The sequence below is a fragment of the Fonsecaea erecta genome (genome assembly GCF_001651985.1).
Source record: "Fonsecaea erecta strain CBS 125763 chromosome Unknown Scaff13, whole genome shotgun sequence".
Classification (NCBI taxonomy): Eukaryota; Fungi; Ascomycota; class Eurotiomycetes; order Chaetothyriales; family Herpotrichiellaceae; genus Fonsecaea; species Fonsecaea erecta.
This window is the reverse complement of record NW_017387256.1, coordinates 599,470-625,318: the sequence shown is the minus strand read 5'-3', so window position 1 is coordinate 625,318 and position 25,849 is coordinate 599,470. Positions and strand designations below refer to the sequence as shown.

Below are 25,849 nucleotides of genomic sequence, written 5' to 3'. Positions count from 1 at the left end.
TGATCCAGAAGGCTTCCAAGTGCTGGATGAGCCCACAAATTACGGGGAACTCAGTGCAACCCTCATCTCTACCGAATCCCTGCGGTTATATCTGCAGCCCTGGTGACACGCTGGTTGATGCAGAATTCTCCGAAGTCGGTACGTAGGATTCGGTACACAGCCAACATGTTCCCTGCATTATTACTTGCAGCCGTCCCACAACGAGTACTTTGTATTGGGTACATACACATTCCTCTCTTGCTGCACTTTTCATCTTCTACATAGGTACCTACATACGCATGTCTACAACCTCCTCGTAGTTCTGTCGGGCCGCCCCACAGTCAAGTCCATCTCTCTCTAGCCCGAGATCTTGGGCCCAACTAGCATGAAACTATTTCTTCTGGTGCCCTGACACCTGCAAATCTATTACGTCGCCTAAATTCAAATCGAGGTCGAAATCATGTCGCTTGATTGGTGCCTCCAAATTGCTCGTCACTTTTTATTTCGCACGCGACACTCTCTGTGGCTATTGTATCGATCGACGTCGAAGATGTGCAATTTGTTGATCTGGGTGCTATCACAAATTACCATTTCAGCCACATTCCAGTCAAAGGCTCGGGCTTCCATAGTAACAGGAAGAAACAACCGTCGAGCTCTGCTCCAGATGCTTTACTCCCCCGCAAAAACACACAAATGCAAAAATGCCACCAGCATCATCATTTTACGTACAGCTCTCAACCTTGCTCCAGCCACAGCAACGGTCCAACTATTCCCTACTCGTAGGTACATTTTGTGGGTGAGAAAGTTAATGTTGTTACATGGGTACCAACGAGTACCTCGTACAGGTATACAACAGCTCATCACGATGCCTCCTCTTTCTTGACTGCCGCCTTCTCCTCTTGCTGGGCTACTTCTCCTGCCTCGCCCGCCATCTTTTTCTGCCGAAAGGCCTTTCTCAATTCACATTTGCCCAGATTTTTGCCTCCGGCCCGACATTCCTCGCACCGTTTTCCGTGCGTGACCAGTAAGATGTGCAGCCCATACTTGTCCTCGTCCGGGATCATGACGTCCAAATGTGCGTGCGTCTCATCTCTCGTGGCATTCTTAGGTCGCCATCCCAACAAGCCCGTAATGCGCCACACATGCGTGTCTACTGCAAAGCTCTCACGTTGCAGACAGAACAGCAGCACACAGCTGGCCGTCTTGGGGCCCACGCCCTGAAAGGACAACATCTCCTGCATGGCTTCTTCACTGGATGCATGGTGTAAATGGTCTAGAGAATACTTGCCATACTTTTCGTGCGTCTGCTTCAAGATGCTCATAATGACTTTGCTCTTGACCGCACTGAGCCCGCCGCATTTGATGGCTTCTTGCAGCTTCGCTTGACCTCCGGCCACAATGGCGTCCCATTTATCACTTCCCCCATATACCTTGTCCATACTCTTCTTGGCCCTCGTGGAATTGACGTCACTTGTATTTTGAGAGAGAATGGTGCGGACCAGGGCGTCGAGGACAGTGGGCGAGTCACCGCATCCTGCCCGCGTCGTCGACGCAACCACTTCTTTGGGACGGATTCGAGGACCGTGGAGGGAGGCGAGGATTTTGTGGGCGACCTTGCATTCTTCAGGTGTCGGATGGTGAAAGTCAGGGAATGGAGATTGGTTGGCAAATTGGGCATAGGACTTGAGTTTCTTCGCCTTCAGATCGGAGGGTCCTGACTTCTTGGGCTTGACTCTCTTTGGAGAAGAGGTCGAAGCAGATGCATCATCAGACGGCGTTGGGCTGATCAAACCAGTGTCTTCCTCCTTCTTGACCCTCTTCCTGGCAGGTGTCTCTTCTGAGTATGCTGCAGGGCGCTTCTTCTTGGGGGTTTCCTGCTCTTGCTTGACGGCCTTGGCAGTTTGGTCGTGTTCTTCCTTCTTGATTTGTGCACTGTTTCCTCTTGTTGACGCAGACGTAGTAGTACTACTCCTGGTCACTCGTCGTACCCCCGAAGTAGCTGCCGAAACGCGCTTTGACATGTCCGTATCAAGTCCACTCGAACGGGAGTGGCGGTCCGTGAAGAATGGAAGGAAAGGGGGTGTTCCAGAAGGCGCACTGCATGGAACCGCAGTTGGAGGACGGTGCTCTGGCTTCAATCACCTGGTTCTTTCAGGCCAGGTGCGTGGTGCTGCGATTCACTTGTAGAGTGACATTGAGTGACAAACAGAATCACCGTCACCGACGACCCTTTCTTCAGTTGCCAGACCAGAGTCATGATGTCAAGGACTTCTGTCTCTTCGAGGGACTGATTTTCTACGGTGGATCAGGCGTGTTGTACTAGCGACCTGTCTCGCCGTTGGCCGTTTACCGACGATCATAATCCTCGCCCACTCAATGTGTCGCGTTGCTCTGAGGCTGCAACAGCAGCGGCGGCCGCGGCAGCAGCAGCAGCACGGCACTGTTGTCGATAAAGAGTTGTGTGACTGCGTGTCTGCCTCGTATAGATACTGGCCACATGCCCGGCACCTGCGCCCTCACCACAGCCTGAGGGAGGGCGCTTTGATCGAATTCGCCTCAGATCCACCATCGCCCGGTCTCTCTATCTAGAGGAATGAAAACCCCATCAACTCTTCCCGGCTCAGCCTCTGGGTTCCTATCTCCACGCACAGATACGAAAGACAAATATCAAATGTGACAGGATACTAGAATCCTGGGCTGACTACGGATGTGCTCGGGGTCTGGCACAATCTGTCGACACGCGACCAAACATTTACTAATATGGCAAACTTCACTGCCCAAAGTGGTCAACAACACCGCAGGCCTCACTTTCACCGTGCCTGAACACTTCCTCTTTTCTTCAACTCACCTCAAATCTGCCCCACGACTTCTCACGACCCCGTCCCTTGTTAGACAACCGACAGATCCTCAGCCTTGTGTCTCCTTTTCCCCCATGGCGCCTCCTTCTAGCGACGGGCCAGGGACTGCGCCCACAGGTCTCGAGATTGCGCCGGTGTCTGCGCCTGAGGAACGCTCATTCTTTGACTTTCCGTACGAAGTGCGCCTGGAAATCTACGAAATGCTCTACAGTCACTCCAGAATGTTCCATCTCAAGCTCGACCACGACGGCAGACTCAGACTGCGGCGTGTCAACAACCGTGCCCCGGACGCCGAACCCGTCATCCCCGTCCATGCTTTCACCGTATCGAAGAAATTCAAAAACGAAGCTTCTCCGATCCTCTATTTACACAACACGTTCGGTATGGAATGGGAGAATCTCCAAAGTTGCTTGCCGAAATGGGATCAGAGCCAGAGACTGAGCAGCTCGCCGCGAACCATCGACATTTGCTGCAAGGACGGGCCTGCGTGGGGCTTGGTCCTCGCCACCAGACTGCTGGTCAACAAGATGCCAGCTCTCCGTGAGATCAATTTCAAATTTTGCTGCTCATACAGACTGGCTGCTGCTGCCCTGGAAACCTCCGCTGCCATAACCCGCTGCGCCCCCGTGTTCCAGGGACTGGGACCGGAACTCGAGCTCGTCGTTCAGCGTGGAAAGATGCCACTCTCCAACCCTGGTCCACCCGGCACCGATCTTGATGTTATCTGGAAGTTTATCCACAAGAAAAGTGCAGAGCTGGCAGGCATCGCGCCCAAAGACCTTCCATCAACCATCATCACTGAATTCTGTGCTCCGAACTTGTCCCTTATCAAATTGAGCGGCGGTATTTCTCGCTCCCTCCTCGCCAAAATCCTCCAATACAGATGTGTACCCGGCCATTGTGCCTGGAAGGAAGCTGCTCCAGAAGTGGAGGATGGTCTGTTCCACTACAAGTGGCAGGCCATAGACCCGCATGAGAGGGCAGACATCCCAGAGGTAAACATGCGCCAGTGGCAGCCGCCATTGACAGCAAGGGAACGACAGACGGTGAGAGCGTGTGCCAGGGCCTTCGAAAAGCGTGACACGTCGTGCCAGGACGACAAGCCACCTTCTGGAGAACACGAAACTGCCGGCGACCAGGACGAGGTTGCATCAGAGGCGAACGCCCTGTTCAATGGCAATGCAGAGTCGAGGGACCTTGAGCTAACCGATGACGGCGAGACGAGTAACGGCGCCTCGTCTGTGGGTGCCGAGGGCAACGAATCCGGGTTCCCAGGGAAGACCAAAGCTGCAAGAACGACGCCAGCCACCCCTGAAGATCGTGTGCGGGATTTGCAAGTGCTGGCTTTTGCCGATTGTTTTAACGAGCTCGACTTCCGGGGGCAGCGTTTGCAAATCCCAGGACGCATTAGATTCTGCATTAGGCAACTGCTTTACACTTTCCGCAGGACGTTTGAGCAGGACCAGAACCAGTGCCCGAATTCGGGTTGACTTGGGCCGCCGAAAGACCACTTCCGTTCCCGCTGAGTCGGTCATTTCAGTCCATTGCAACGTGTGATCTCGCCCTGTTTTGGCTCTTTTTGTTACCGATATCATGATGACGACCAGCATACGAAACGTGGAGTGACTGTTGACAAGTGATGAAAGCGCATTGTTTATGTGGCCAGACGTGCCAGGTTGGGTGGGGGGTACCGATGAACATCATACTGGATGCGAGACTGAAATCTCAAGAAAGTCTTGTCAACAACACTGGTGTAACGGCGAAATTATACATGTTGCCAAACGCGGCAAAGGAGCTGGACAAAATGCAACGATACTTGCAGAATCTTGGGACAGAGAGTCGGATGGCATGACCTGGAGCAAGGCTCGAGTCGAGCATTCATGACAATTAGAGAAGGAAGGAAAAAATACACTTGGAAAATAGGAAATCAGCAATCACCAAAAAAAGTTACGACGTTCGAGGAGACTCCACGACAGGCAGAACGGGAATCAAGGTTGTGCTCCTGTTTTCATTTGTACACAAAGGGATCACGATCACCAACCAGCCCTTTCTGCGTAGGGTAGAGACCTTTCGTTTCTTTCGGGATGAGCTGGGATGGATGGAGGTGAACAGTCAGGCATGCATATCAGACGGCTCGGTTGGTTGGTCGGTCAGTCAGTCAGTCAGTCAGTCAGTCAGTCAATGGGGGTAACTGCGTGGTCGTCGAAACAGCAGAGAGCGCTGCGGCGTGGGATCATGAATGACATTATGGAATGAATCCATCCATCCATCCATCCATCCATCCATCCATCCACTCACTCACTCAATCCATTTTCCCTGTCCTGTGACAGACAGATATTCACATTGACAACTGATACTGATACTGATGCAGATACTAACCACTACAAGCAGCACTCCCACCCACTCTCATTTCATCTCTCTACGCGTCCCAACTATAACGCCTAGATGAGCACATCAACGTAGCATTTACTTACTTGTCCAGTAGCTACATAACTACATACATAATAATAGGTATCAAGTGACTAAGAAGACAGTGATGGAAAGGCGGGGGGGATGAATATGCAGATTTTAGACTGCGGCCTCGACTCACACGACCTGGAGCCAGACCAGACCAGAGATGCTCCCTCCCTCACTCCCTATCTATCGACCTATCTACCGACCTATCTACCGACATACCTACCTCTGTAGACCCAGGTACGAGACGTCACTCGCCCCTGATCCGACATCATCCCTAGGAATTCTCCTAAGCTCCCAAATCTCCGTCGTTGTAGGTAGGTCACACACACAGACATCTCGTGCGGTATCCATCTATCTTTTTGCACATACATGCTCGTGCTCAGGCCTCAACAATGAATGCATCGCCGGGCAGACAGAGGGGCCGTAGGGACGTAATTAGGCACGTACGGAGTTGGTAAGGTAGGTAGATAGGTAGGTAGATACACCGTATAGGTATCGGAAATAAAATAGGTAAGGAAGGGATCAATCATCATCATCGTCATCATCGTCATTATCACCTGGAGTTCCATCGTCGTCAGATACATGTTCGGGCCGACCATACACTACGGGTATGCCATGCCATGTCGTGCCGTGCCATATCGGTGTCATGTCATGTCATTTCAGATCATGTCATAACCCGTTTTCCTATCAAATGCAGATTGGGCCGTCGTTATTCCATAAGAATGCAATGGATGATGCCACGAGCGCAACGGGGCAACGAGAGAGGTACGAATGCCAGCCAGTCCATGCCCACCCGGCGAGAGAAAGGGAGACAAACGAACATCCATCTCTTGCCTTCTCTTGGCTTCTTCATCCGCCATTGGGAATCTCAGTGAGCCAAACCCTTATTCAGCTCCACGTTCCGCCCCATCTCCTCCTCGTCCTGGTCCCGGAACTCGATCCCCAACTCATCGAGACCGTCGCTGCTCATTGATCCTCCCAGCAACGACCCGACCCTGCGCATCATGCCGATGCTCCGTCGCACGCGATGGCCTCTCGCTCCCTCTTCGTGCGCATTTGAGAAATCCTTAGGTCCGCTGATGACAGCTGCTGCCACTTCTCCGCCCCCACCGCGATGGCCGTGGTGGAGAAAATGATGGTGAGAGGAATCCGGGCCATTCTGCTGATCCTCGGACTGTTCCCTTCTCCACTTGGCAAAGGTGCTGCTCTTCCTCCCCTTCTTCACGTCCTGCGCGAGTGTGGCGCTGGGTTGAGGCGGCCAGTTCCCTTCGGATTTCCACCCTTCCACCAAGGCCGGGATCATGTGACACAGTGGAATGGGCACGTTAGGAGTGAGGCCTTGGACCACGATTTTGGAGTAGATGGTGGGGTACGCCGAGGGTTTTATGCGCTCTCGAATGATGTTGTCTTGGGGCAGGATGGGAGGGTAGATGGGGATCCACGGGCCAGGCTCTGTCGACGGTGACGAGGCTGACGGTGACGACGGTGGTTGAGAGGATGAGGAAGGCGAAAGCGGTTCGGCGGTGGTGTTCGTGCTGATCCGAGTGGCCGACGTGGCTTCGACGCTGTCCCCGCTTGAGCATTCTGGCGTCGGTGAAGCCGGTGACACGGGCCAGCTGGTCGACCCCCCATCGGTGGAGTTGGGCTGGTCCCCCTTGTGTCCCGTGAAGACTTGCGAGAGGCGGGATTTATACGAATGTCTTTTCGTCGTTGACGACGGCCGTCGTTCGGTGGGCCTGGTGCTGTGGGGTTTCTGCTGCAGAGCTCCCGTCCAGGCGTCACGCCGCTCAACCCAGATCCTCAACCCCTCATTCCAGGACATTTCTTCCTCTTGCATCTTTCGGCGCTTCCGCCTGCGCTCAGCCATCACCGTCCCCACCGCCTCGGGACTCTCGAACTTGTACGGGTCGCTCTTCGCGCGGCGTTTGGCGGCAAAGTCGTCCATTTCCAGGTCGGAGTGGGCTTCCTCACGCAGGCGGTAAGTGATCGGTTCGCGGTGCGGGATGGGCGACCGGCCGCCGTTGCCGACCGGGGGGGATGTGGTCGGTGACGACGAAGGCGGCGGCGGCCACTCCCAGTCGTCCCTCACCATCGACAGCACCATCCGCCGGGCGGTGCGCGTGGCCTCCGTCCTCGAAGTCGGGTCGGTCGGAGATGAAGGGTCTGCACCGTAAGAGCTGGCATTGGAGCTTTTCCGCAGGCGTTGGGTCAGTGTGTGGAAGAAGGGCGTCGAGCCGTGGGTGTGGCTGTCGAGAGACGGTCGAGGCGAGTGGTGAGCCATGGGGAGGTCCGTTGCGGGAGGGCTGCGAGGAGAGGTCGGTTTTACAAGGTCTTGTGAGTTTGGGGTCTGAGCTAGCGTAGGAGGGAGATGGGTGGTGGAAAGGTGGGCTAGGTCGTCACACAGCGTTTATTGAACTCATCGAATATAAGACTGAGAGAGTAGCAGAGAGGAGAGTGAGGCAGAGTGAGCGAGGGAGATGGGGGGTTTAAAAGGTGTCACAGATAATAAAAAAGCACGCAACTCACACAGACACACAGACAGACACAGACAGACACACACGAGCGGATGGCCCAGGCAAGGTAAGGCAGGCAGGCAGTCAGTCAGTCAGTCAGTCAGTGGTGGATGCGGTGCTGCAACCAACCCACACATTACCGTAAGTTAACACGGCGAAAAAAGAAATCCGAAGAGAGGCAACGAGGTTGTGGGCACGACTACTAGCGACCCTGCCCAGTGCGCCCAGCCAGAGTCCAGCGCCTGGAAAACTAGTACCGTACGGGCACTGGGCTGTCCACCACTCGCCCAATCGCCTGGAATGCACCGGGTCCCTCGGCTGATCCGCCCTGGGGCCTGGGTTCCCTCTAATAGGCTTCAACCCCCCCATCAAAAAGCAGCAATTCTTTGCCCGGAACGTCTAGGGCCGAAAAGGACGCATGCATGCCCACACACCATGCCGCAAGCGTCGTGGATTACGCAAGCTCCCGCCCGGGGTAAATGGTTTAAGCTTTTACCGTCAGGCAGGCAGGTGTTTGCGGCGCCCAGACCCGCGAAATCTGGGGAAGCCAAGTAATACTGTAATAGTGTGCCTCGTAGTAGTCCCTTGGGAAAAGCGCAAACTCCCATCCTGCTTCAAATCAATACCACGGGGAGCAGAAGGCTCACTCATTGTCCAGTTATCCAACCTCATACGTTCAGTGCTTTGCCTTCCCTTGCCTTGCCTTGTCTGTCCAGTGGGTTGTCCAAGATCCTGCGCCATCCATGACTTTGTCGCGACCCCATTCCCTCAGCTCATATCCCAATTATCGTGGGTTGGTCCCTGTACTTGTTATGTCGTTGTGTCTGCTTCTTCTTCTTCTTCTTCTTCTTTGTCTCGAAACCGTCGCCTTGCCTGTCTTGGAAATACCACCGTGTTCGTTCGTTCCTTTAGCCGCTTCTCTCCGAAACACTCCTCCCAGACTCCTCGTCTGCGTCTGCCGCCCCGTCGTCGTGACGATTCCGAGCTCTCGTCCCCATGGCATTTCTCCATTCCTGCGACAACTTCGACCGGTACGACGGCGGTCGTGCAGCCCCAGCTACAGGCCCCAGGTCCAACAACGCCTCCAGCACGTCGTTGCTGAACCGGTTCGCCGGCTCGTAGAGAGGTAAGGTGTCCTTGGAAGCGGTGCGGATGTACGCCGGCTCGGGTCGCGCGATATAAGGAGTTGTTGGATTTTCATTGTCGGTGTCGGTGTCGGGACCATCACGGCTAGGTGCAAGCGGAAAGTGGGAGATGGGCGTTCGAGAAGAAGGTCGGATTCCAAACCAGCGCCGCAAGTGGCCAAGCCAGAAAGGTGACGCGAGGTACGAGTATCTGAGGATCCACGCGAGGCAGATAAGAACGCAGATGGAGATGCCGGTTATGGCGCCCGGTGAGTGATGACCCGCGTTGTTGATGGCCTGCAGCGTCGCATTAGGATCGGTTGGCGTGCCCGTGGGCGCGGTGATGGTAAAGGAAGGAAAGGTCGGTTGCGTCGGTGAAGTCATCTTTTGTTACCCGGGGTCGCGGTGGTGTGGCGGGTAAGGAAGCAGGTTGAAGATACATGCACATCCTTTTTGGCCGGAGGTGGTAAAAGCACAGAGAACAAGCAAGATACAGGTATCGGCAGAAGTGACGGACGGGTTCAGAGCAAACCATGGATGGATGGACACCTTGTTCATTTCATTCATGGTACTCACCACCCTATCTGAGATCACTTGACCGTCCATCCAAATTTCACTTGTGCCATGTTCAGTCGTGGTGAAGTGTCTTTCCTTCTCCAGCCTCTCCCTCCAAACAACCCTCGATACCTGGATGTATGTGCACGGTACAAACACAATATACGCAGCCATGTGTCTTGCTGAACGACTGACGGACCGTCATCATGTTACCAGGATTTGGATGGAGCCAATATGTCTCGTTGTTCATCCAACCTCATACGTACTACATAATGTACATCGGAAACGCCCAGCGTCCCATTTACATTTAAAATAAATGCGTAAGTGAAGGTCGACGGCATCGAAGCGAGCAGGTTTACCATCTCCTCGTCTTCGAGCACAGGTGGGCAGAAGCACAAAGATGGTTCTTCGAAAACAGGAATCGAGTAATTGTCCACTCTTCGTAGACTCCTTTTTTTGTATTGGATCTTCATAAGCTTCTATCATCGCCAGATGGACGCCGCCAGCCAGAACAAAATGGCTTGTGCCTCTGACTCTTCCCAATGTGCCCTCTCTAGAAATCTATCTCTGTGGGAGCCCCAAGATAGCCAAGGCAGTGTCCGTATCCGCCTCTAGGTAGGAATTCGTTTCTGGTAGGTGGAGAAATGAAGCAAAACCAGCCACAACGCAATGATGTTCGCAATGTAATGTAATCTGTACGCGTAAGTCATGCCGTACAAGGCCGCATACACGGCCAGGACGAAAAACAACAGGTTGGTGGCCCATCTGAATGACCGCACAGACGGCACCATCTTCCCACTCGACAGAGTCTCCACCAAAAGGATAAAGGGCATGATCGACAACACGTTGTGATGTGATGAGAACGGTGTCAGCCAGTGCACCGCCAAATTATGCACCCAAACAACCAAGACCGGAACATTAATTGGCAACACCCAGAGCATTAGAATAAGTATCGAGTACGTGTAGTTGAAGAAATTATGCGCCGGCCCAAATCTCGAATCTTTGGCGTGGCGCAACGCCCGTGCGCAGGTAAACAATTGTACAATGCAGGCCACAACGTAGGCGAATGGATAAGGAATGATGGTCGCGACGAGGAATAGGAGGACAGCCGTGTTGATGGCGCGACGCCGGGGCGTGCTTGCCACGAAAGCAGAAGCCATGCCCTTGTCACCGTCGTCAGATCTCACGTAGCGTTGTGACATGAAATTGGATAGGGTGACGATCAAGTGCAATAGTCCCAAGACTGCATAGTTGACCAAGACGCAGGTGCCAACGCTGAGCAGGCCTGCCAGAGGCACGAGGAACCAGAAGAATGTGTCCTGAGAACCTAAAAGAAGATCGTTCTGCGCAAAATTGACCGTCGTCCCATTGGTCTGAGTATGGCTGCTCGACACGATATTTGCTGAACTCGCCGTAGTAAATGCAGTGGCAAAGAACGTCATGGATAGCATTAGGACAGGGAGTGGCAGCCTCAGACTTTGCTCCAGGCTTTCAGAGAAGGAGATGAAGACCCCCGAGTTGTCGTAAACCCGAAATTGCTTTCGCAAGACCATTGCCACGACCAGCAGAGGGAAGACTGCGAAGACGGTCCGGTATCTGATCACAAGCTTGCCGAGACTTCCGACAGGGTCTGCCCGCAAGCGGATTTCCAAGGAAGAATTGCAGGTCGGATCGGACCAGATTTGGAAGGCCACACCTGCTTTCGACTCCCGGCCGTCTAGCGTAGGCGGCATAAACGGAGCCACCCCGTGAAGATTGACGTCTCCCTCCTTGAAGTTGACAAAGTACTTCGACTCGTACGGGCTGTCGATGTGCTGCCTCAACAATGGCGTGAAGAGCTCGGTATCGGTTCTGCAACCATGCTGGCGGATTTGGAGAGTATACGCCAGTAGGCTCGATCGAATTGATGGCACCCGAATTTCCGTCACCAGAGGGCGGCTGGAAGGGAGCTCCAGGTTCAATCCCCGAAGCAAGAGCATCGGCAGGCTCACATCAGACGCGACGACGGAGTCTGAGGCAGAGACAATCTCCGCATGCACCCAGCCATGGTTCCGCTCCGTGGATTTGTCTATGATTGCGACAAATTGGTGGTCCTGGAGATCTCTCAGATCGTAGGTCAAAAATGTGAACGGCGGCTGTTGCTCGAACGGATATTGGGATAGTCTTGTCGAGGCAGGCAGTTGGATGCCGTCTCCAGCAGGTCTTTTGCAAGCAAGTCTCGTTGCACTGGGATCACCGGGCGAGAGGTCGAACTGGATTGGCAATGGTGTTGAAGTGAGCCCACCGGCGAGCGGAAAGGCGCTGCAGAACAATACCTCCATTTTCTCAAAGCTACCGTGGGCATCCATTTGTTGATCTGTCAGAAGTGAGAAAGTTTTGGAGGTACTATTGTCCACGGAAGGAATCGGCAGCAGGACTGCCGACATATGGTCATGCAAGCCAAATTGCCGCAGGGTAACGTTATCTTCTTTAGCCACGGCTGACCTCGTCCCATCACCAAGCGTGAGAAGGACCTCGTGTGGCGCATCACGCATGTTCTTTGGCGCATCATCCTCCAAACCCGTCAAAAACCACTTCCGGAAGACTTTCATGCGCTCTGACCGTGGCTTGGTCTGTGCCGCTCGGCGGACGTCAACGACATCGTATAAAGATCTGATGATGACCTTCCGCATCTGATCGGCCCAAGTAATCGCCAGATGATCCATCGCAGTCCAAACACTCGGGATCGTGGAACTGAAGACCGTAAAACCGTGACTTTCGGGAACAAGCGAGGCAATGTTCGTGTAGTCGGAAGGGACAGTGGTGTCTCGACCACCTCCGGCGATCGATATTAGAGTTGTATGCCACAAGGGATTGTTGCTAGCCCAGCGCTGCAGGTAAGCCTCCCGCCAGTAGTCGTTGACTTGTTGATAGAGGGAGACGACGTCTGCGTCAAAGGATACTGGTGGTCGTGCATGAGGCGTCGACATAGTGATGATAGTATTGACCGAATTTGCCTGGTATTTCGGAGTTGCAAGGACGGTGCGTGCCACGATCCCCCCCATTGAATGCCCAATGAGGATCACAGAACTCGGGTCGGGCAACTGTGAGTCGCGACGGAGGCGGTTGCTGTCGACGTACAGGGAGAGGATGTAGGCGATCGCTTCGTTGACGTATTCGGCTTGGTCGAGCAGCGTCTGCCCGTGGAACGCCGAGAGATCCTCGTTGAAATTGATGGTGAAGAAGTCGAAAGACCGCACACCAGCTTTGACGGCCTCGGTGTCATGGCGCAGGACGTTGTGAAAGTAGCGGGAGGCCTCGGACGAGAGGGACCGGACCTGCTTGTAACTCCCAGCATTCCCGGGAATAAAGAGCACTGGAGCGCCTCGTAACCCAATGTTATCCCGTGTGTATTCGTCAACCCCCTCTTCCCGATACAAGTACAGCGAATATTTGGTTGCAAACCGCGAATGTTCCGTGTCAAATCCGGACAGCTTGATGTAGGTCGGGGCCATCATCGACATGACGCATCCTTGAGGGTCGACTTGCAACCGGAGGGACGAGCGAACGATGATAGAGAGCGACAGGAGGGCGACGGCGGTCGTAATGAGGGTGAGAGGTCGCCATGTCCACGGGCTTTGAGCTCGAATCTTGCGTAGACCTCGGACGTCAGTGTCTGCCTGGCTGTCGCCCGCCTCCTCCTTGGGCTTCAGCAGCATCGTTGCCGCATTGACGTCTGGCCCGGGCCAGGGGATTTTCTTGGGGAGGAGGAAGCACGATCTGCGTCTTGGGAAATCGAACAGAACTTGGGGAGGCGAGAGGCTGGGCTCGTGGTTGCATTCGGCAGGAAACGGAAAAACTAAACATCCGCCCAATGGCTATTCCAATCACGGTCATTGGACACGCGTCTCGCCGTTAGCCAAAAGCCGTTGATCATCGCGGTCGAGTCTCGGCTGAATTCTGGCGGATCACGTGACTATACCGGTCGTCGGCTCAGCCTCTGCGTGCAGTGCTGTAGGAACACTCAACTGTAGACAAAGACTTTGCGTAATCTGCTGAAGATCAAACCTCAAATTTGATAGACATGAAACTCTATTGTATTGACACTCTATGAACAGTTCCATCCGGGGCCACAGGGTTCTCAATTAGGCCGTACGTAGCAACTCCATCGCAATCCCAACGCCCGCCCCTCTGAAAGCTCCCTCCTTGATCTAAGCGACAAGCACGCCTCTGTACCGCATCTTGCCCTCTTCAAGGGTCCGGAACGCTTCGTCGACGCCGCTCTCGGTCAGGGGGAAGGTCTGAATGATCGGCTTCACGCCATGGCTGGCCGCAAAGTCGAGCATTTCGCGATGGATTCTCCGGGCGGCCACGAGACTGCCCTGGATCTTCAGACCGCCCATGATGATGTCCATGTACGGCATCTTCAGGTCCTCGAAGCTGACTGTGAGAGGATAGATGGTGCCCGAAGGTGCCATGATGGGGAGGTACATGTTCCAGTCCGGTTGGGAGGCGGTCGTGACGAGCAGGTGGTCGATAGGTTTGGACACCTTCAACTGCTTGAGTCCTTTGGTCGCGTAGAACTCTTTGGCCCCGAGTTTCAGGGCTTCCTCCTTCTTGCTTTCGGTGCCGGAGAAGACGGCAACCTCGCAGCCCATGGCGGCAGCAAATTGGATGGCTAGATGTCCCAGACCACCTACGCCGATGACTCCGACACGGTCGGTGCTCTTGACCCCGTGGAATTGAAGGGCGTTAAAGACCGTCGCACCACCGCACATCAAGGGAGCAGCGTCTTCCAAGGCGATCTCTTCGGGGATCTTGAACAAGAAGTTCTCATTCCACACGGCGTGCGAGCCCAGGGATCCCTGATCCAAGTTGGCCGCTCCGTAATACTGCCGCTCCGAGCAGAAGGTCTCGGCGCCCCGAAGGCACTCCTTGCAGTGCCCACAGCTGTTGTGGATGTAGCCCCAGCCAGCCCGGTCACCTTTCTTGAATATCGTCACGTCCTTGCCGACATCCTCCACGATGCCCGTGCCCTCGTGGCCGAGACCCATGTCCAATTCCTTATGATGCAGATCCGTGCCACAAAGGCCACTGTGCGTAATTTTGACTAGAACGTCGTGCGGGCCAACCTCGCGTTGGGAGGTGGCCTTGACGATGCCGGCCTTGCTGCCCTTGAACACTGTGAACTCAACCATGTTGATTGTTGGACAGAAGTCGACAGTGGTAATGCTGTTTTAAGCGTTTGCTGGAATGTTTCTGATGTCTTAGAGGCACGTTTCTTGGAAGAGGAGCTTGCTGGATGTACCACAGACTATCGAGGGGAGTTGCTTTTCTTTTATACACATCTCTTCAGCCGAATGGAGAGAGCCATGACAAACCTGCACCGCTTTGACGTCCTTGAGCATTGACATCATTCTGAAGCCGAGAGGGGCCTCGATCAGAGTCTTCAGAAAAATGCCACTTCACATGAACCGCTACAGAAGCATTCAGAGTGGTCGCTTGCAGATTGCAGCTAGCCTCGCAAAGGCTTCTCCCGCTGTTGTCTCTTATTAAGCGGACCGGCCAAGTAGCCGATCGACGTGCAAGGTAAGCGACCCAATTGTCGTCGACAGTGAGTCCTTCCACAGCCAACCGGAGGAATTCGGCTTGGTGTCTATCTCGCGGTGGTGGCGCCCAACCGCTTTTCCTGGGACGGGTTTTCCGCAACCCTTCTGGCCCACCCGAGGATCTCTCCGTCGACTTGGTGACGGCATCGCCACGGCTTTGTAATGGCCTTCCCTTGAGGGACAGCGGGGATCTGAAAATCTAAGAGTCCGGAGGCGATGTCATTTCCACGTTTGGATCATCAGGGGCACAGAATCCTCATTCGCTAGGATCCCTGTGGCCGTTGAGAGAAACCTTCCTGGTGGGCGTTGATAAAATTGATATGTGCTGTGGATGGCTCGTTGCTGTACTAATTACAGTGTGGCGGAAACATCTAGAATCTAGATAACAAACGAGACGAGATCGAAACATCAAGTCGTCGAAGCGTCATCCACTTAATCCATTAGGGACTAATAGCTCATTGAGTCTCTCGCTCTCCTTTTGTTTGTATATCAGAAATCATTCCAGCTATTTATCAGCGCTCCAGCAGTTGCTCGAATTCTGCCATTCAGATTTTCTCCCTTTCCGCTGCCACCTCTTCCTCTTCAACCATCGCAACCCCCTCATCTTGTGCAGTCTGGCTTCGATTCCTTGTGTTGGTTTCCGAACGCGGCGGAGAGCGTCCCAACAGCTGTCGTCCCAGAATACCATCAAACAAGCTCCACATACTCGTGGAACTCGTCATAAATCCACTGATCGATACCTTCCCATTTTTTCTTCTGGTTTTCTTCGTACAGTCTCTTTTCCCGCTGAGAGTCGGACTCTATGCCTACAGGCTCCACAACCCCATCCCCAGTCTCGACTGGTCTGTCGATGAGCTCAGTGCCTTCCGGGGTCTTCACTGATTCGACCGGTGTATCAGCAATTGATGTGAAATCCTCATATCGACGACTGCCGGAATCTGTAACTTTCCCGGGATGATTTGATAGAGACTCATCGAAGTCGACAGTAGCAAGGAAGAAATCATCAGCAAAGCTCGCGTCATCTGCGAGGTCTGGTAATTCTGGCGTTTCAAAACTGCCTGGAACTGTCGCAGAAGTTTTGCTTTTCTTGAGGACGTCTGACAAGGAAACGTGCTCGAGTGGTGCATCAAAACAACCGAGATCAACATCTGCGGTTGAGAAATCCAAGTCTTCGTCTGCCCGTGAGAGCCAGTCCTCGGTGACCAGACGTGTGTCCAAGGGTTGGGTTGCTTCCACAACCTCAGTGCTCTTCCGAGATGAGAAGTCATGTTCATCAATTGGCCGAACCTTTCCGAGTGAGAAGTTAACAGGGTTATCGTCGTCTTCATCGGAAAAGAGAATGAAAAGTTCATCGATGTCCTTTCCAGTACTTGGGTTGTGTCCCTTTGGGATGTCGGATTGGCCATTGTGAGAAGACTGCCATGAATCTTTGGACTTGAAATTGGTATCTATGTCCAATTGTTCCGAGACCTCTCGTCCTCTGCGCTCTGACAGTTTCACTCTTTTCGCGGTCGGTTCTTGAACGTTCGCACCCCCCGGGCTCCGGCTTCTTGAACGATCAGCTCTACTGGAAATCCGGGCTCGATTCTGATCTGACTTGCTTTCTGACCTTGCTGTAGTCAAATCTGCCGAATGCGTGCGACCTTTGACTTCAGACTTGAATCTCGGTTTCATTACCGCTGTTATCTTCTTCTGGGCTTTCTCTTCTTGGATCTTGGGCTCCACTTTTGGTCTGCGCCTCGGCTTTGCAACGCCTTCTTTGCAGCATCGGTGTTTGCATTTCTTGTTCTGTTCATTGCAGTCATGCTGACAAGTCCAGCGCCCGTTGCGCAGTTGCGTAGGTTCCCGATACGTGACAACATCAGCTTCCAGGTCTAGCAGATCCTGGTCATTGATACCGCCGTCATCGAACTCCTCGACCAACTTCGGAATGTCCGATAGTTGGAGTTTGGCGTACTTGCTGGTACCAGCGATGTTGTCGCACATCACGTAGCAGTTAACATAATTAGTCGGCCTCGTGACGTGCAACGTGAGGCACACCTGTCCGTCACTTTCAAGCCTTTTTGGATTGAACCTCCTGAAATCCACGAGAGCCCCGTGAGAAGTCTCAGCTAAAAAGCAGATAGAGAATATCTTCTTGTTGAAGATACGTGGCAACTGCTTGTTCAGGAATCCAAGCTCCGCAATGATTTTGATCTTGACACCATTGCCGGCTAGAACTTCTCGGGCAGTCTCTTTGACCGATATTCTCAGGTTGGGAAATGCTTCCAGCTTTTGCAATAGTTGGTGGCCGTAAGGAGGATGCTTCCCAAGGACTATTTCGATCCGGGAGGGCTCGGTGTTGAGAAGCGTATCGATGCTGTTAATATGGGCAGCCGCCAGTTTTCGAACAGCAACTTCACCCAGTCCTTCAACCTGCCTGAGCTGGCTGGCGGTATTGTCCCATACGCGTGCCGCAAGGCTGCGCCCTAACTCAAGCGCGTTCCGAGTCGAAGTGCCATCCTCGAGATGAATTTGACAGTCAATGATACATCGGATCAGCCTGTTCGCGTGTGCAAAGACCGGTGCCTTGTCTATTCGACTCTGGTGGTGATGCTTTTTGTGGGTCTCGCCGTCAGGCAACGCGACGTTGCCCAGTTCAGCCTGGATCAGCAGCGAGATCTTGTGGCATGGTAGGGCAACATCGACCTTGACCGGAAACTTGATCTCCGGGGCTTTGTTGATTTCTTTGTAAAAAGATTTCTCCCCGGCCAACATTCGTATTTCGCGGAATTCTCTTGCTTGGGCCAGAACCGATAGCTGTCGTCCTTGGTTAGTCAAATCTTTGTCGTCAGGAATAGGGAACACCACGTACGATTTCCGACATCCTCGCCCTGGGGGGTAATCCCATGAAAGATTTCATAGTGTCAAAGCTGACGTAGTACCTTGCCATAGCCTCTCCAAAGACAGTCGAGGTCAATCGAGGGGTGTGCTCCACGAGTCCGGCGTCCAGGAGTAACCCAACATCTTTCGTGCACAGTCGCTCGAGCAACTCATCCTCGGTACTTTCGTCGACTCCTTCTCGAAATTGATAATGAGAGTGATTCTTCTTCAGGCGAACATAGAAGAAAGTGCTCTCTAGCCATTGCATTGCCGTTGCGACATCATGCACTGTTCCGAGGACAACTTCTGCGTTGAGGTGCTCGATAAGATTCTGATGAAGGCAGCTCTCCAACATCTCTTCACCTGACACCATCTTCTGGTAGTGCGCAACTTTGTTCTTTCGAGTTAGAATAACCGCACATGCTGAAGTTTCGAATTGCGGTCTCCCTGCTCTACCAAGCATTTGCATGACTTCCAGATCTGCGTATTCCTTGAAGCCATTGTCGGTCCAAGACATTGTTCCTTTCAGGATTACCAGATAGCAAGGAAGGTTCACGCCGACAGCCAAAGTGGAAGTGCTACAAATGACACTGATCTGTCCATCCAGAAAAGCATTCTCGATAGTCTGGCGATCTGATGCGAGCACGCCTCCGTGATGGAAAGCTACTCCAGCCACCGCCGTGGCTATTGAACCGTAATTAGCACGTGAGGAGTTGCGGTACGGGCGATGTGGTAAGTTACCTTTGAGATCAGAACTCGTCAGTGAGAGAGGCTTTTCGGGCCCTCTCCACAGGCGCTCCAAGGGACGTGAGGTCGACCACATGTCCGCAAGCATCTTGGCAGTTGTAGCCGCAGCTCGTCGGGTAGAGCAAAATACCATGACAGGCTTCCCCCGTCCATGCTTGGCAATGATATCAGGTATTCTCATCGATGTCAGTATGCAACGGAGATGAGAATGGTCTTCTTACTGGTGTGTTAACATCGACTCGAAGGCAAAATCATTGCTCTTCGCCTCAAACCCATAGACATGCTTATTGAGCTCGACAGGCCGAAAACTCTCTCCAAAGACCTCTCTGCGTGCAGGCAAGTGCTGCGACGAAGAGTTCTTTCCCAGCCAGGTTGCCACGTCCTCCGAGTTCGGCACGGTCGCGGATAACGCAACAACTCTGATATTGGATTTCACGGACTTCATCCTGGACACGACAGCTTCAAGCGTGGCGCCGCGCTCGTCCTTGAGAATGTGCACCTCATCGACAAGAAAGAGTTTGACCAGCTGCATCAGCTTGGCGTGATCCTTCCATTTTCGAGTCACGCTGTCCCATTTCTCTGGAGTTGTGATAATGATGTTCGCCTTCTGTGCATTGGCCAAGTCGCCATGGTCAGTGTCGCCTGTGAGTTCAGCACAATGCAGATTGAGAGCACCAAACTTCATTTGCCAATCACGATATCTTTCCGAACATAGCGATTTGGTAGGGCTTTGGTATACCACTTTGAAGTCTCGACCTTTGGACTCTGTCACTAGCCTGCAGATAGCTAGCTCCATGATGGCAGTCTTGCCACTCCCAGTCGGGGCAGACACGACCAGGTTGTCATCCGACTGGAAGGCACTTTCAAAACATTTTGACTGAACTGCATTGAAGACCTCAAATTTGAAGACCGAACGCATTTGGTCTGGCAATATAGTAGCTGGGAGCAGCTGAATCCCTTGGATGACAGGAAGAGTCGAGGTAGGCTGATTGCCTAGCGACGATATTCGGCCTCCTCTCATGTTTCCAGTGGTCATAGCGGGAGAGGGCCCGGCTGCTTCAGATGAAAAGTTATTTGACCTTGAGTCAAAGATCCTCCTTGGAAGAGACGGATTCGTTCTGTGACGTTGACGGCTCTGGAGGAATGACACTGTGGGACTCGTGGTAGGAGCAGTGGGCGAGGAGCTAGATGCCTGGAGGTTTGGCTTGTCATGCGAGTCATCTACATTCATCATGAGAGCCTAACTTCTGCTTGTGGACTGTGGCTCACCTTGTGAGAGTCTTCCTGTACGGCTTGTCATCAACGGCGTAAGAGGTTTCAGAGGAAGCGAGACCCGGGTCAGGCCCGGTTTCCCTGCAGGTCCTTGGGCTTTTGGGCCCTCATCCAGCAGAGCCCTGTCTGAGCGAGACTTTAGTACCTCGATGGACAGAACAACGAGTCTGTAGCTTACCAAAGTCGTCAAGTGGCCTCTCAACTTCTGGGGGGGAGTGAGGATCGAACAGGCCAGTCTCCAGAGGTGTCCGTGGCGCAAAGTAAGGCGAGTGTCGCGAGGTGACATTGTGCGAGGCATTTGAGCCGGAGCCAAAGTCAAGCATCCGTGACGTGCGCGAATCACGGGTGGAAGTGGAGGACGTATCTCGTCGATAGCCCGCAGGAAGGCGTCTGACATTGTCCATGACACAAGTCGAAGCAGGGGTTCCATAAAAAGAGAATGCAATGGACACAATGAAGAGGTGGATGGCTGTATCACAAAGGTGCCAAAGTGAACGATGTTCTCAAACCAACTGGAAGGACGATGCAGGCAGGCAAAGTGCAGGTCAAAGTCTTCATGGGGCAGGTGCAATGGGCAGCCAAACCGGAGCACGTGACTGTGCCCCTTTTTTCCTCGTTTCTGTCCTGGCTGTCTTCCGCTGGTCTTGCTCACTTACTCTTGGTCTCCAGAGAAAGACGCTGTAAGACCTCTGTCTCCTTGCTAGCACCATTGCGTCAGGCCTCTATCTCGTCGCAGCATTATTCTTTTTTCCAAGTGGTATACCCAAAGTCTATCCTTTCATGTCCAAACAATCATAAGCATCTGACCTAGCAAAGGCAGTCGTTCAATCACGATGCTTCGCAAAATAGCCCAGAGGCTCTTTATTCCTCTTTTTGTGGGTTGGAGAGCCTGGTCTTGAAGTTGCCAGGGCTGTCTCTTCTTGAATTAAAGGAGTTTTGGGGATCTGGATAGACATGTCGTTCAACGAGGTTGAACCGTTGAGTGACAGCTTTTCGTTTTCGGTGATCGTAACTGCTGGAGTTTGTAGAAGCCGGGCTTCTTCGGCGTTGTAGACCCAAGTCGCGATGAGGACAATCGAGGCCCCAATCAAAAACTAGCAATCGTTAGCAATCCTGAAAACACCGACAATCATATGCTTGCATACATGTCCGGTCATAGCGAAATCAAAGAACATGAAACTCGCCAGACTGCTGAGGACCATGCTGATGCTAACAGCAAAGTTCTTTGAAATGTTGTCGGCATAAAAGATGCAGAACGCCGCGACGATGCCGCCAAAGGCTTGGATGACAATTGATGCAACCACCACCCAGTTATAGCCTGCAAAGAAGCCATACTTTGCCACTGTTTCGCCGTCGAGGAAGACGATGCCGATGAAGAAGGCCGGAAAAAGAGAATATATCGATAGTTGCACATTTCGGATCCAGAGCGACGTGTTCTTGGGCGACTCCTTGATGACCTTTTCAAAGTAGACCCCAGCTAACCCTGAACACAGGCAGACACCCAGAACCGCAAACAATCCTACGGAAGCGTCCATACCGGGTGTGTCCAACGCGAGCTCGTCTTCTTCAATGCCTTCATACGTTGCCGATCTCTTCTTGAGGTGGGAACCAGGCTCCGTCATCCGGAAGTGCTCTCGCAGAGGGTTGGATGACCGTGGCAGATATATCCTGGTATGGTGGCTTGAAGCGAGGGATCCTGACGAGCCGTGGGGGAGGGAGACGATCGCAACTCCCAGCATAAGCAGGATGAGAGACAGCCACTGTCTCCCCGAAATTGTTCTCTGCAGAAGCAGGACGCTCAAGACTGCCGTCACAAAGATCTTGAACTGGTATGTAACGTGGAACGTCGCGGCGTCCAAATTAGATATTGCAATGTACTGCAGGCTGTTCGCCAGCGTGTAGAGTCCAGCCGGGAACGCCATCTTCCAACTGTCACCGGCAAAGATGGCGTTCCCTAAAATCCCGAGGAGGGATGTCGCAGGCATAGATCGCGGAACTGAGAGGGAGACTTCGTAGAGCGATATCGTCAGGCACACTGCCAATTTGAGGGCTTCGACAAGGAAGACAGCTGTTGAAGGGAGATAGCGATGTCCATCCTTGGTAGGCATGACGCGAGAATAATGGAGGAGCTGTAGACGACGACTTCAGTTCAATGCGTACGATCGCTCAGAATACTCGATCCGCCTTACCAGAATGAAGGTAGAGAACTGGACTGTTAACTATATCACGAATCAGTCAGTCTGCAGCTGCGTGGACGATCTCGCGTCGTGTCTCTTACCGTGCTCAAGGACAGGCTCCGGAGCGACACTCCCATGAATTTGGGCGCAATACCGCGCCTTTCGACAGCCATCGCTCGAGATGGTTGTGACCACAACTTCCAACTGTACGAATATCTCGATAATGCAATGCCGTTGGTTTTGGCTGAATGGCTCTGCGCCAGGCAGAACAACCAGTCATTCGGTAGGAAGAGAAGAAGGGAGGGTCAAAGGAGTGGACAGGTTCTCGGTGCGAGATACAGGATATGTTTCTGGCACGTTGAACCAAGTGGTGGAGATCAAGCAACGAGGTCAAGTTGACCCAAAGGTCATCCGGCACGCGAGCAACACAAAATGAACGAACGAAACTCGTGGCAGCAGCCCAAACCGATAGAGGAGAAAACCTTCGGCGCAGGGGGATTTGGTCTTTTGGCGCGTCGATTGGTGGTTGTGGGTTGTTTCCCCGTTTCCACAGCCAACGGGAACTTCTTCAAGTCAATAATAATAATGGCCCTGCGTCATGGCCTCCTGCGCCTTCCAAGTTCTTGTTCTTGGCCTGCCCGTTTGGCGGTGAAGGCGGTCATCTGGCTTGAGGTCTCGTTGCTCTCTATTCTTTGGCTACAGATATCGAATGGACGGACATGTCATCGGCGAGACACCATACATTAACTTTGTACGTGGTACTCCCCCCGTATGCCGGGCTCTATATAAACCGCCTGGTTGCCTACTGTACATTGATCCACCAGGTAAATATCCTCCTTCGTCATCATGAAACCAAAATGGCTGGAAACCTCATCCCTGCCTATTGTACAAGTGATCCACCCTTCTCTTTTTTGAAATCGTCATCAGGTTCCCACTAGTCAGCAGCCGTGAGATCGCAAAGGACGCAACAAATGAGGTGCGACCGAGTTTCAATGCGCTGTCGCGGCAAGTTTCATCCATCCATTATAAGGAAAATCAATGAAGTCCTGGGAAGAGACTTCTTCTCGTTTTGGTGCCGCCTGCAGCTTCTCCAATGTGGCCAGATAGTGACTCTCGCGTCGACTACGCGAGTTGTCTCTGGAGCTGTTGGTCGATGTCGAAAAGAAGGTCGAACGGCTCATCCTATTGATAGCACCATTCGACGGTGCAAGTAGTGTAGGCGAGAATGTGGCCAAGGAGGATGACATTTCGGACTCTGGCTCGATCGAAGTTCCCGTGTGGAAGCTGGCCAGTGAATATCGTGCGCTGGCCTCCGTCGACAGCCCTGTCTGGAAAGTTGTGCATGAAGCCTGGTCAAAGTTTGCATCTGAATAAGGAGACCGCAACTGTTCCTGGGTCCGCCCTTGTAAAGACAGCTGAACCTCTAATGCCGCGGAGGACCTTGGAGTAGGCCGTTGACATATTGCTGATTTTCTCTCCCTATCTCGCAGCACCTGTAGCCGTCGGTCCGTTGCGCCGCCGGTGGATGGCTGACCTAGTGCTGCTTTCCTTAAACGGAGTGCAGCAAGAAGAGATTCCTCTTGACGGGTAACGCTCATCAGTCTCCTGCTCTCAATGCTTGCGGTATCGGACAGACAAGATTCTTGGAAAGACTGGCGGTGCGAGGATGCTTGCTCTGTTGGGATGGGAGGAAATGAGGTGAGCAGGTCTTCGTCTTCTGGCGTAGGAGTTGAGGACAGATCGCTGAGATATGTCGATCGATGGTTTCGTCGCTTGTTGGAAGGCTTTGTTGTTGATGATGCCGAACCTGGAGGATGAGTGCCGTGAACACGCCGTAAACTCGGTGTCGCCCTCGCAGTGATATTTTGCTTCGTACTGACTGCTTTAGCTGTCCGAATCTCAATATCTGATTCTGTCAGTGACTCCACGGCTATGCTATCCCGCAGTGGCGGCAAGGGAGCGCTCTTTGATTCGCTCTCTTTTTCCAATGACTGTGGCTCATCATCATGATCATCATCAGAAGAGGACAGGTCTAAAATGCTGGTTTTATGGAGATCGGTGGACGCTAGAGAGGATGCTTTTGGTTTCGTTGAGGGTTGCAGCGACTCATTTCGAGAAAGCGTAGATTTGGACGATTTGGCAGTGAGGGTTGATACCCGGGGTGGAATTGCTGAAGCAGGGAGCAGGTGGCTTGATGGTGCTTTCGAGCTTGGTGCTCGACTAGACGTCTCATGCGTATGCGTTGTGACACGGGATCCCTCATTTGTCAAGAGTCCAATCCTACCTCCTTCGAAAGCCATTTCCATTCCTGCAACGAAGCTTGGGTGTAGTTCAGGCTCGTGGACGCTTTCATCATCACTGCTATCACCCTCCAGCCCGTCGAACCAATGCTTCGCTCCAGCCTTTGGTCGTCTTATATTCATCTTGACGTATGGATTTTCCTGTCGAGAGGGCCGACTACCAGATGATTTCGATGTCGACGCGTTGATTGACGTTACAGAGTGGTCAGACTGGAAGCGCACGCCCCTTTGCGTTTCGGATTGACGATTGGGATGCAAATGCCTTGCCGTCCCTGTCTGTTCGGGGGTTCTTACAGAACGCTGACTGCCGAATAACATCTTAACGGGGCTGTCTCCAGGTTGAGAACCACCCTTCATGAGTTTCTTTGCCCCTAGCTTATTGTCGCCTTTAGAGAGGCGAAAAAGCTTCAATTGACGCAGTGAATCCTTGTCCGGGGTCGCAGATTTGATGACCACCGGTGCCCCCTTCCGGAGAGCAAAGTCCCGTCGGGACGAATCTGAAGTCTGTTGTGACACAGCTAACGGCGCCTTGCAAGCATCGTAGTACGAGTTAATGGTAGAAGACGAGCCGTATGTCTTGAGGCGTTTGGAATGTGTTGAACCGGCCGCATCTGCTTTGAGTAGGAACTCCTCGTGCAACAGCACAGACGACGCCTTCAAATTGAGTTCTGCACCTGGATCCAAATGTTCTGTGGCGGGATGAGAAGAACCCAGCTCGGTCGTAGCATCAGAGAAAGACAAAGCTGGCAATTTCGCAGTGGCTGAGGAGCTGATACTCTGGTTCCGCACCGTGTTGAAATCAGTCTCGGTGATCCCCAGCAGATGCTGCACTTTATACTCGTTTCCTTCCGGCTGCCGGCCGTGATCAGGACGCTTGGATTTTGTTCGTTTCAGAGAAGCCGGCAGGTGAAATCTTTGACCGCTACCCATATCAATGTTTCCTTATCATGCCCGGTGCTTTGACATCTGATCTCTTGTGCATGCCGAGGTGTGCAGTGAATAGTGCTGGGTGGACAAGCACCCCGTATAACTTGCCAGGTCTCGTATCTCCGTCGACAGGATTTCGTGGGATCAGACAGGTTCTGTCAGTCCTGCACGCGCCCTCCGGACCAGGACAAGGTGTCGTCAAGAGGACAGATCAGGCGGCGGAGGTCAGGCGGCGTGATGTTCGGTCTCTGTCGAACACGCTAAGGCTAGATCGTTCTCAGGAATTGCAACGGCACTGTTTTGAAGGGTTACTGGAGTAGCATAGCGGGCTATTGTGAAGAATATGTCGAAGAGGACGTCGAGGGGCTCTAGAAACAAAACTATGACAGTCGAATTGAAGCAGGCGGTGGCCTTGCATTGAGCTGGCCATCAGCCTCTGGGTGGATCACCGGGTCTCTTCAGGCGGGATGACGAACTGAGGGTGGCACCG

At 53.0% G+C, this 25,849-nt stretch overlaps 9 protein-coding genes across 9 annotated transcripts; 1 reads left to right on the top strand and 8 right to left on the bottom strand.

Moving 5' to 3' along the window:
• Nucleotides 1–839: 839 nt before the first annotated feature.
• AYL99_11120 (hypothetical protein) lies at nucleotides 840–2,000 on the bottom strand (the record flags this gene model as incomplete). The annotated part of the gene is made up of 1 exon (XM_018842626.1): nucleotides 840–2,000. One exon carries the CDS (start codon nucleotides 1,998–2,000, stop codon nucleotides 840–842), a length of 1,161 nt encoding a protein of 386 aa, XP_018688039.1.
• Nucleotides 2,001–2,911: 911 nt separating this feature from the next.
• Nucleotides 2,912–4,327, top strand: AYL99_11119 (hypothetical protein; the record flags this gene model as incomplete). The annotated part of the gene is made up of 1 exon (XM_018842625.1): nucleotides 2,912–4,327. One exon carries the CDS (start codon nucleotides 2,912–2,914, stop codon nucleotides 4,325–4,327), a length of 1,416 nt encoding a protein of 471 aa, XP_018688038.1.
• A 1,835-nt stretch (nucleotides 4,328–6,162) lies between these two features.
• AYL99_11118 (hypothetical protein) lies at nucleotides 6,163–7,575 on the bottom strand (the record flags this gene model as incomplete). Its single annotated transcript, XM_018842624.1, has 1 exon — nucleotides 6,163–7,575. One exon carries the CDS (start codon nucleotides 7,573–7,575, stop codon nucleotides 6,163–6,165), a length of 1,413 nt encoding a protein of 470 aa, XP_018688037.1.
• Nucleotides 7,576–8,715: 1,140 nt separating this feature from the next.
• AYL99_11117 (hypothetical protein) lies at nucleotides 8,716–9,315 on the bottom strand (the record flags this gene model as incomplete). Its single annotated transcript, XM_018842623.1, has 1 exon — nucleotides 8,716–9,315. The coding sequence occupies one exon, from the start codon at nucleotides 9,313–9,315 to the stop codon at nucleotides 8,716–8,718; it is 600 nt and encodes a 199-aa protein (XP_018688036.1).
• Nucleotides 9,316–10,097: 782 nt separating this feature from the next.
• Nucleotides 10,098–13,184, bottom strand: AYL99_11116 (hypothetical protein; the record flags this gene model as incomplete). Its single annotated transcript, XM_018842622.1, has 1 exon — nucleotides 10,098–13,184. One exon carries the CDS (start codon nucleotides 13,182–13,184, stop codon nucleotides 10,098–10,100), a length of 3,087 nt encoding a protein of 1,028 aa, XP_018688035.1.
• Nucleotides 13,185–13,676: 492 nt separating this feature from the next.
• AYL99_11115 (hypothetical protein) lies at nucleotides 13,677–14,663 on the bottom strand (the record flags this gene model as incomplete). The annotated part of the gene is made up of 1 exon (XM_018842621.1): nucleotides 13,677–14,663. One exon carries the CDS (start codon nucleotides 14,661–14,663, stop codon nucleotides 13,677–13,679), a length of 987 nt encoding a protein of 328 aa, XP_018688034.1.
• Nucleotides 14,664–15,761: 1,098 nt separating this feature from the next.
• On the bottom strand, nucleotides 15,762–20,359 carry AYL99_11114 (hypothetical protein; the record flags this gene model as incomplete). The annotated part of the gene is made up of 6 exons (XM_018842620.1): nucleotides 15,762–17,873; nucleotides 17,929–18,620; nucleotides 18,678–18,859; nucleotides 18,905–19,904; nucleotides 19,953–20,081; nucleotides 20,134–20,359. The coding sequence occupies 6 exons, from the start codon at nucleotides 20,357–20,359 to the stop codon at nucleotides 15,762–15,764; spliced, it is 4,341 nt and encodes a 1,446-aa protein (XP_018688033.1).
• Nucleotides 20,360–20,779: 420 nt separating this feature from the next.
• Nucleotides 20,780–22,305, bottom strand: AYL99_11113 (hypothetical protein; the record flags this gene model as incomplete). Its single annotated transcript, XM_018842619.1, has 4 exons — nucleotides 20,780–21,049; nucleotides 21,101–22,084; nucleotides 22,145–22,174; nucleotides 22,234–22,305. The coding sequence occupies 4 exons, from the start codon at nucleotides 22,303–22,305 to the stop codon at nucleotides 20,780–20,782; spliced, it is 1,356 nt and encodes a 451-aa protein (XP_018688032.1).
• Nucleotides 22,306–23,121: 816 nt separating this feature from the next.
• AYL99_11112 (hypothetical protein) lies at nucleotides 23,122–25,362 on the bottom strand (the record flags this gene model as incomplete). Its single annotated transcript, XM_018842618.1, has 1 exon — nucleotides 23,122–25,362. One exon carries the CDS (start codon nucleotides 25,360–25,362, stop codon nucleotides 23,122–23,124), a length of 2,241 nt encoding a protein of 746 aa, XP_018688031.1.
• Between the last annotated feature and the right edge of the window lie 487 nt (nucleotides 25,363–25,849).